Here is a 9128-nt window from a genome sequence, read left to right on the forward strand (position 1 = left end):
GCTGGGCTTGTTGGGCTTGGAGTGCAATATCTGCTGCGAATGACTGGTTTTGTATGTCGAGTGTTGTTCGGTCGGTTCGCACTGCTGGAAGAACGGCGTCCAGTATTCTGTCCCCGATTGTAGTGGTTATTATTATGGCGACCTCCTCTGCCTCCCCCTCTACCTCCTCGTGAGGAAACAGCAGGAGTCGGCGCAAGTATAGGCCGTGGTTGAGGTGGCGGTCTTTCCCAATTGCGTTCTTCCTCCGGCGGATACTCATACTGCTCACAGCACTCGTCTAATTTTCCCTCAGACACTGCAGTAAACGCTCGCCGTAATTCCATATGTAATCCGCGAAATGAGGTATCGTCTGCAGTGTTACCAAGATTCCGCGATGTATTAAATGGCTCCTCAACGCAAAGTCGATTATTTTGGAGCAGATGCCAGCCTTTCCCTTCCTTTGATATCAAAGTACCCATCCGTACTGACATGACCTTAGTTTCATAGTCAACTTCATGGCCGTAGTACCGAAAAAACTGGAACAGAAGTTCGCCCAACGACGACTTATTCTCCTGCCCGAACCCAGTCAGCTTTTCCAGGTCATCATCAAACGATGAACCGGGGTCATCTGCTTTTTTTGGTTGCTTGGCACGTCTTTCTTGTAAACTAGGCAAGATGGGAGGATTTCTTGTTTGGAGGAAGTTGATTATAAGGCAAATCCACGTATAGGAACTTAGAGTACCGCCAAGGGCTGAAAAAATAATAAGTAAGCCAAGGTTCATCAATACCTGGAATTAAAAACCAAGAAAGACTGACCGGCATCATTCAGAATTCGTCTCTTAGTCCAGTACTTAACAATCATTGCTAGCTGGCGAACTCGTTCATCGATCTCAACGTATGTTCTGATCATTCGTGTATTCTCGAGAGCAAGGGTATTATTGACATTCATATCGCAGGCCAACCGCAATTCGGGGTCCCAAATTTTCACAATCGGAACTCGTGCATGGGAAACGCAAACAACTCGCTCCATGCCACCTAGAGAGAAAATCAGCTGAAGTACGACTAGGAAAATCATCTTTGGACTAGTTCATACTTTTTGCAAGGAAGTCAGCCAGTATGCAAACCTTCTCTAGCTCTTTGTAGGTCGTAGTAATGCAAATGTCAACTAAGATAGTAGAACATTAGCCCACTGCAATAATTATATCCGTCCTCGCAAATTCTTACCATCAGAATCGCTTGAACAAAGTTTGTTCCCGGAAGACCCAAACACATGAACTCGAATGTTGTTCCCTGGCCATTGCTTGTTTAATAAATTCTCTAACTTGTCCACGAACTTCAGCCGTCGAGATTCACTCTCCTCTGACGGCAAAAGCCTATCATAAAGTTCTCTCATATCTCCACTAAGCTTCTTTTCGTCAGCGGAATCCAGTTGGTCCTTCAATGGACCCAATTCCTTGGGTAAGAGTTCGCTCCCAGCGAATACGGAATCCGCCGGCGGAAATGAGCCATTCCAGTTTCGTATTTACAGCCTCCATAGGGTCGTCGTAGTGATGGGAGTAGGTGGGTGGATTCTGAGTGAGTCGATCGTGGAGAGCTGCTCCTGCGGTTCGGTGACGGAGATCTCGATACGAACTGGAGACCACGAGGGTGTTGATAAGGAGTAGAGGGTAATGAGCTCGAGTGTTGTGAAGCAAATGCAGGCCTGGGAGGAATGTGTCGCGAAAGGTCGGCGGGGATGGCCCACGCCATTTCGGAGGACGTATTCGGCGCTATCGGTGAGAGGTCATCTGTGATCTGAGATAATACGGCATTCCCATGGGTACGTGATTTCATAAGGGGGTCGCTATCAACCAAGCTACTCACTCCTCCAAGTACTGTACCAAGGAGCCTCAAACGTCAAGGAATTTGGGACCCGTAGAGGAGATTGCGATCGGTCCCAGCACTGGCTCTTAGAAAGCAGTATTGCAGACACCAGGCGGCCCGCAGAAGTAATCGTGAGGATAGAAGTTTTGTGGGAGAGTTCGAAACGAAGGAGATAATTCGCCACAGTCGATTAAAAAAAAAAAAAAAAATTGGGCTCCGAAGAGCAGATAGATAGATATCGTTGGAATGGGTAAGGGGAATGTTCTAAGATGGTGGGGGACAGCGAGGAGAGATTGTTTAACACGTCCAGGTCGCGAGAAAGTCTGACAACCAGTGTCGACCGTGATCCTAGATTCAAAAGATCAAATAAATGCCCCAGTCAATAGACGCTAAAGTAGACTCGTAGCCCCTAATTGACGTTTGCGGGGAGGGGAGTCCCGTCAGATATATAGAGTGGTAGTGAAAGCACAACCAAACCCTTCTGCCAATATATCTAGTTGTCGCTGCAAACATTCACAGGCTCTTGCCCGTTAAGAACCTGAGTGTGGAATGGAGGTTCCTCCGCTACCGTACGAGTACGACAACCAGACGGACTCGAAGTGCTGTCAATCGGCAGCCAAGACGGGATAGGAGACGTGCAGTGTGGATCACGAACAAGAATATGCGGAAGATCGATGGCAAAAGGAGAGATATAGGATGAAACTGGCGTTTGATGGTGAAAGGGAGGCCGGAGGGAAGGAAAGGAGTATGGAATGGCGGCTTCGAAGGAGCACGATGGAGGTTGAGATGGAGCATGGAGGCTGATTGATCAAATTGATCAATGTTTATTACAGCCTTGTATCAGCGATTCAGCGGTATTGCTGGTATGGGGTGCCGCGCTCTGGAAGGGGCTTCAGAGCCAGCCCGAGCCGCCCGTGAAAAGTGTGACGAGGGAGACCGAAAGATACCAGTTCCCGCTAAACTTCTCTGAGCCATCGGGCACAATCCTGCCTGTAATTTGGCACCGATGGTACCTCTGGTAACTATGAAAGTGTGGTATTACATGATATGGTACTGTATGGCTGCGTTAAGGAGGATACCTCCACTACCTCGCAAATTCAACGCAATTCAAAGTACCCTTCGTACTTCTCGGTATTGATCTGCTTTCAAGTTTCGAAACCTTACGACATGGTCATCTCTCGACGTTGTAAAGCCCCAAAATGGACAGATTAGAAGCAAAGAGCTGGCTCTGGCAACTTTGATGTGAATAACATAGTTAACTCACTACCAACTGTTCACCTTGCCACCCTTGAAGTGAGTATGGCGAGCTGCTGCCCCATAACTAGAAGATGGGCTGCATGCCCAGCACATCACCCTCAATACTAGCTACATGAACTGCGTATATAACGAACTATCGATAAGCTCCTCGGTGGCATGTACAGGTACAGTACCACGATTATAGTTGTTCTCCTTGTCCACTGTTGCATTACGCAGTAATTCACAGTGGACCTCAATCTCCATTCTGATTTCTTCGTCCCGGAAAAAGAATCTGCTTGCTGCTTCGAGCTTCCTCGCCCTTTCTGTGTTCCTGGATGCTGTTTCTTTCCTGAATGTGCAGCGTTTATACTGCATTGTTCACATTCTGATGCCCTCATGGCTTTCCAATGGGCATCGTCAAATTATATCTAGCGCCCCCTTCCCCACGCCATCTCCTTTTTACTCTTTTGCTTTTTGCTCGCCAGACATTGACCAAATATACAGACATGGCGCTGTCACATGTGAGCAATCAATCACCAGCAAGGGCTTTCACCGTATACTCAGGCCCAGTTGAAATCCTGGACTACAAAATATACGTCAAGCACTGACGGCTAATTATCCACTCCTGAGATGGGGATATATTAGCACCTCCATTCGTTCATATAAACTCCTACGAGCAATGGGCCTCCCGAATGTTAAACCCTATTTGCCGATGCGGCGATGCCCCTGTTGTTCAACAGTACGCCAGCCATGTATTCGTTCGTTTGACCTCCCTGGATCTAGCCAGCGCCCTGGATCATAATGGCTATATTTCTTGAATTCAAATGTTGGCACAGGCCATTTAAAATCGGAGAGACGCCAGTAATTTGGTAGCTAGAGCTATGGCCATTGAAACCCTAATCAATGAATATCCTGGCTGTTTTCAGCCTTCTCATAAACGCTGGGGTTGCCTCGATGTGGTCTGTGAGCCCCGACCAAAAAACCCTAATACGGCATATAACCTTCAAGCTGAACGTTTATCTCCAAACCTATCAAGACAGAGGCAAGAACACGATAGCCATTCATTAAATATCACCCAAGTCCGGCAGCGTGCCCCAAGACTACAGAGTATTCCTCCAAACATTCCATTTCCTCGTTTTCCAAACGCTCAACGGACCGCTAGTAACGCCATGACAATGCGTCCTAACCTCGACCTGCCTGTTTAACAGGATGTGTTTCAGATGCCATTCAGCCCTTGTTGCCTGCTCTGGTGTGTTGTACGACTGGTATTTACTCCCGCAAAAAGAAAAAAATACTAAAACTAAAATCGAATAAAGCATAAATAAAAGGTAGAATTATCCTGAAGAGAAACTGTCATTGCCTTTTACGTCGAAGGCAACAATGAGGACGAGCTAAATTAGTGCCACAACGCCCCACAGTGCCAGGAGATCGGGTTCAAAAGCTTTTCCAGAAAATATGGGGGGAAACAGGAAACAGAAACAAAGAAAAGCATGGACCGGAAAATAAAGGATTAAATGATGTAAGGTACCCCTATACTTAACTAACTGTAACTAATAACTGCGATTTAAGGTTCCATCTTAGTTGTTTGTTTTCGGAAATCTTTTATTTCAACATATGAACCTTTTTTCTTGTTGTCTAGACCAGCAAAGTACAGAGAGTTCCTAGGGAACTAACCAGTTATTCAAATAAGGATAGCCTTACGAGCCGAATGGATGGGACATCAAGTTCTTGAGAATGCTTGCAAGGAACTGTTGCTTTACTCCGCGGGCCAGGAAGTCGTCGACCCACTCAGCAAAGCGTCAGGTAATTTTTTGCTTTGGTTCGTTAGAATTTCTCTCCTGACTGTGATGGCTGGTTCTCATGCTGGCCCATGTCGATGATCTTACCAACTCCCAGGGTCCTGGTACTCTTGTAGAAAAACTGATCGAAGAATTATATGTCTCAAGATGTTGGAATAGAATTGACTGTATTGGGACGTTAATCTTACCACACAATCTCAGCAGATGTAAAGAGTTATTTTTAAGACATGATCCGTCGTTTCCCCTGAGGTTACTTAAAACAAAAGGGTTGAATAAGACATGGCTGATATGAGATGAAAATAAACAGCCTGCACAGATGGTGACAAAAACTGCCTTCGGGTTTGAATTTGTAGGTGCAGAGACGCTTTTCAGCCCTCCATCGCGAATTACTTGCAACGAGAAAAGATATGATTTACCTTCCGAGTCACGCACAGCAAGGCGTGGCCCGAGTGCTTCTTAGGACTATTGTAATGCTCTCATGAGAGGATGCTTTGGCTAGGTATACGGATCTTCAAGGATTACTCAACAGCAATGGTAAGGAATTCAACGTGGAAGAGGCCCAGCTTCTCTGGGTGTAGCCATTGGGGAAATGGAAGTTCATAGTCAATAGTGATCATTTGATGCCACTAGCGATGCCATGGAAGAGTATGTAGAAATGAAATCCTTTGCTGCAACGTCTTGAAAGCATTTTTGTGAATATAAAGCTGGTCGACTGTCACGGGGCGCATGCCCAATTACCTTAAACTTCCCCCGGTTAGGATATCTCTTGCCTTCGAACTTTTCCTTCCACTACCATCAACAAAGGTTGTTTCATTTCTTGAAGGAGACTTATAGGCAGTCTAGGCAGCAAATGTAGGTTGACTCTCCCGAGTATCCTCGACCGTGATGCCATTCGTGTTATGTATGTTCTCGAGGGAGCTTCAGATGGTAGACTAGATAGCTGACGGTTTCAAAAAGCAGATTCTCATCAATCTCAAAGATTTGGAGTGGCTCCTTGAAATATTAACAGGTATTGAAGGATGAATCAATTGCCTAGGAATCTCCACTATTTCACAAACTAATTTGTCCACAACCTCTAAATTGACCCGGGGTCGTATTCGCATCCGGACCTCATTTTTTTTCGGTAATGATATGAGCGCCCAGGTAGTACACAATCGGTCTCCGCACTTCACAGAGAACCAACAATGAAACAGAATGCCAAATAATTGAGGACAGAGATTGGCTATAGCATCTGAGGATCACAGTATAATTTCTGAATCAGTTAAATGTAGCTACTTTGAAATCGAATCCAGGCGGTTTGCTTGTTGTTCGTCCACAATAGATTTAGCTGGTGATCCTTACGAGCGGCCTTTTGTTAGCAAGAATCTCGAAAATAACAGAAACAGAGCATACTGATGTTGGACTTGCTTGAATCAAGCTTCAGTCTCTAATTTTTCTTTTCTAATGCCATTTGGTGTGGATTTAGGAAAGGCTCGTCAGGGAATGCGTTTAATCCCTATATAAACAATGCATCACCATGCAAGCTCTGATCCTTATTGCGTAATGGCATGATTAACAGACATCATAATAAGAGGGGATTCCCCCTTTTAAGGATATAATAATAAAGCGAAGATGATGTTGGAGAAGAGGATCCCTCCCAGGAAAGCCCCTTGCAAGCGTCATTCTATGCATGTCCTGCATATGGGTATCATAGTGATGCCCGAAGAAAGGTTACCACTGTCCCCCAGGTGGTAATTGAGGATGTGCAGTATGGCGGGTAAGAGTTCAAACTTTCCGCATGCATTAGGCGAGTTCTATAGGTATTTTGATATGTATTGGATATTAGATTGTCGCTCCCTCCAGGATTCGGATATCTATCTTATTTCGCTTGAGAAAGGTCCGCGTATTTCCAGCCCGCAAAAGGGGCTGGAAAAAGCGCCACACCTAGGAGAACTATTATGGAGTGCGGTTATGGTGATGGGCCGGTAAAATCATAACGGTTAGAAGGGTCAAGGCGGATGCGTATGTTGGAAAATAGGTGTCCACGCCGACCTGTGTGCTTCCGCCCCAGCAGTCGCTCATCTCCTAGATTTGTTCAAACTCGGCTTAGCCCCTAGCATCAAATGACCATAGTTTCTGCCCTTATTGAATTCTAGGATTGCATCAAATTCATGGTTGATTTCAGCAAGAAGCATTTTCTGGCTAGTTGAACAAGGATTTGATGAATCCTTTGATCGAGTTCTTTATGTTGTTAGCAGAAGAATATCTTCCAAGGTCGTCTCAGCCAACTATTTGATAATTCCAAGGTAAGCGATTTTGATGTAGGAACTTTATCTTGTGTTTCCTTCTAACCACGCCGAATTCTAGCACAAGGAATGTTTCTTCACAACTGGGGTATCCTCTCAGGGATCACACGGCACTCTGTATATAGCCCTGTCACCCCTCTCTCAGTTTGACAAACATGATGCAAACAGGGGTCACTCAAACCTTCCGCGACTGCGCAGTGATCCCTGATTCGGCGGACAGTTCATGGTTGGTTAGAACAGACCACCGCAGAGACTTGTCAGAGAGACATTTGCCAACACATTTCTATTTCGAGGTTGCGGATTACATCTGGGTTATCACGAGTGGGAAATGTAGGTGTTTGTTGTCATTGTGGACGCCCTCGCTGCAGGCTGGGGATTTCGGATCGACTGACTCGAGGTAGCGTTCGTAAATTCCTTGCGATATATTCCGCTATTTCTCTCATATGTTCTGCTACGTTCGCAATCTTCTTGCTTATATTTTCCTGAGCGGCCTCAATTAGTTGGAGGACTGCAAGAATATCGGGGGAGGGGGATGGAGGTGGCGCGACAACGCGAGCAGTAGCGGGGACAGGGGCATCAGCAGCTTTTCCCTTAGGGAGCCTCCCTGCGGCCGCCCAGGCCCGCCGGCGCCGCGAGGGATTGGGGAAGTCTCCATCCACTTTGTTCCGTTCGAATAAATAATAGGTATTAATTTCTTTTACAAGACGACGCCGCATCGACTCGAGTTCTTTATGTTTTCCGGGACCCTGCAGATTTAGGAAGAATAAAATCTGTGTGGTTGCTAGTCCGGCAGAACCCCTGGAAATCAATACCATCTCGCATACTCTTAGGAGGAGCACCGGCTGGACCACAAGGAGCGTGTTTAGGTTTTCAATGGCTGGTCCACTTTGGTCTCCTGTTTGTTCGGTTGCGTTGCTCTGTAAGATACTGACTGCCCCAACAGGCTATCAATCGCACTTTAATTTGGATAAAGAACTGGAAGGGGGCATTTCATCTTCGAGGACGAGTAGCTGTGTAAGGCGTGTGAGCAACCGGGCGCATAATTTTCCCATAGGGAGGCTGTCAAACTTCGATTGGACGATATTGTTGGAAATGAACAAAATTATAAACCAGTGCAATCCAGGACAAGCAGATATCAAATTTCAGCAAATGATAAAAGGGCGGTCGATGAAGCTCCAGACGACACGCTTGTGATCAACAATGTCAAGTAGACCGGCTCCCGCCGCACATTGAGCTTAAAACTTGCGGTTTGACGGCCTCTAGAGAGTTTCAATAACTCATAACTTGAACCCAAGGAGTGAGGCCGTCAGAGCCTGTGGCATTCGAACCTGCTAGCTCCTCGGAAAATGTTGGAATATATCGATTCCTTAATATATATTGTCGTATATATGCAAGCGCGATAGGCCAGGTAACTGCTAAACACTTAAATATTGAAACACGTTAGCAATTTTATTCCACAATTCCAGACGATTTCCTATTCGATTTTTGGGAGAATTAAGAAAAATCTTGAGAAAGTACCTCAGTTGACCAATGGCCGCATCTCACCAAGCATTCTGATCGCAAAGCCCGGCATGATTCATGTGCGTAATCAAATATTCTCCCGCATGCTACTGTCTCCTGAGAGTGGTAACTAGGGCATAAAAACGTTTCGATAAAAGTACACGTTCAGGATATTCAACCACAAAGTATCCACTGCGTTTGCAAGGGAGGTCTTGGTGATATCTCTCAGGAAAGGGACAGCAGCTTTGGCTTCCCCGTATTTAGATATAAATTTCAGCGGATTCCCACAGGGAGAAATCATATCATGGAACAACCCCGTCAATTTTATGGTCTTAAATTGCCCATATCTGATTTGAAGGCGGCAATTTAGTGTACCTGGATGGGATAGTCTTTGCATTTTGTCATCTCTGATGCGGCATCCCAGGGGGACGAACCTAAAGGACTTTCTCTCACGTCGACAGAACTC

The 9128-nt window shown here is 45.9% G+C and overlaps 3 protein-coding genes across 3 annotated transcripts in view; 1 reads left to right on the forward strand and 2 right to left on the reverse strand.

Annotated features, from left to right (window-relative positions):
• The window catches only part of HCAG_02958 (predicted protein), a gene marked incomplete at both ends in the record, with an annotated part of 3662 nt that extends 1850 nt beyond the window's left edge, over positions 1–1812 (reverse strand). The window contains 5 exons of the mRNA XM_001542737.1: positions 83–437; positions 465–730; positions 796–1014; positions 1204–1379; positions 1613–1812. Of these exons, the coding sequence (XP_001542787.1) occupies positions 83–437; positions 465–730; positions 796–1014; positions 1204–1379; positions 1613–1812 (1216 nt within the window). The remainder of the gene's footprint in view (positions 1–82; positions 438–464; positions 731–795; positions 1015–1203; positions 1380–1612) is intronic.
• Positions 1813–2554: 742 nt separating this feature from the next.
• Positions 2555–2864, forward strand: HCAG_02959 (predicted protein; the record flags this gene model as incomplete). The annotated part of the gene is made up of 2 exons (XM_001542738.1): positions 2555–2587; positions 2676–2864. The coding sequence occupies 2 exons, from the start codon at positions 2555–2557 to the stop codon at positions 2862–2864; spliced, it is 222 nt and encodes a 73-aa protein (XP_001542788.1).
• A 299-nt stretch (positions 2865–3163) lies between these two features.
• Positions 3164–3453, reverse strand: HCAG_02960 (predicted protein; the record flags this gene model as incomplete). The annotated part of the gene is made up of 2 exons (XM_001542739.1): positions 3164–3207; positions 3234–3453. The coding sequence occupies 2 exons, from the start codon at positions 3451–3453 to the stop codon at positions 3164–3166; spliced, it is 264 nt and encodes an 87-aa protein (XP_001542789.1).
• Between the last annotated feature and the right edge of the window lie 5675 nt (positions 3454–9128).

The sequence above is a fragment of the Histoplasma capsulatum genome, genomic scaffold (genome assembly GCF_000149585.1).
Source record: "Histoplasma capsulatum NAm1 scaffold_2 genomic scaffold, whole genome shotgun sequence".
NCBI lineage: Eukaryota > Fungi > Ascomycota > Eurotiomycetes > Onygenales > Ajellomycetaceae > Histoplasma > Histoplasma mississippiense.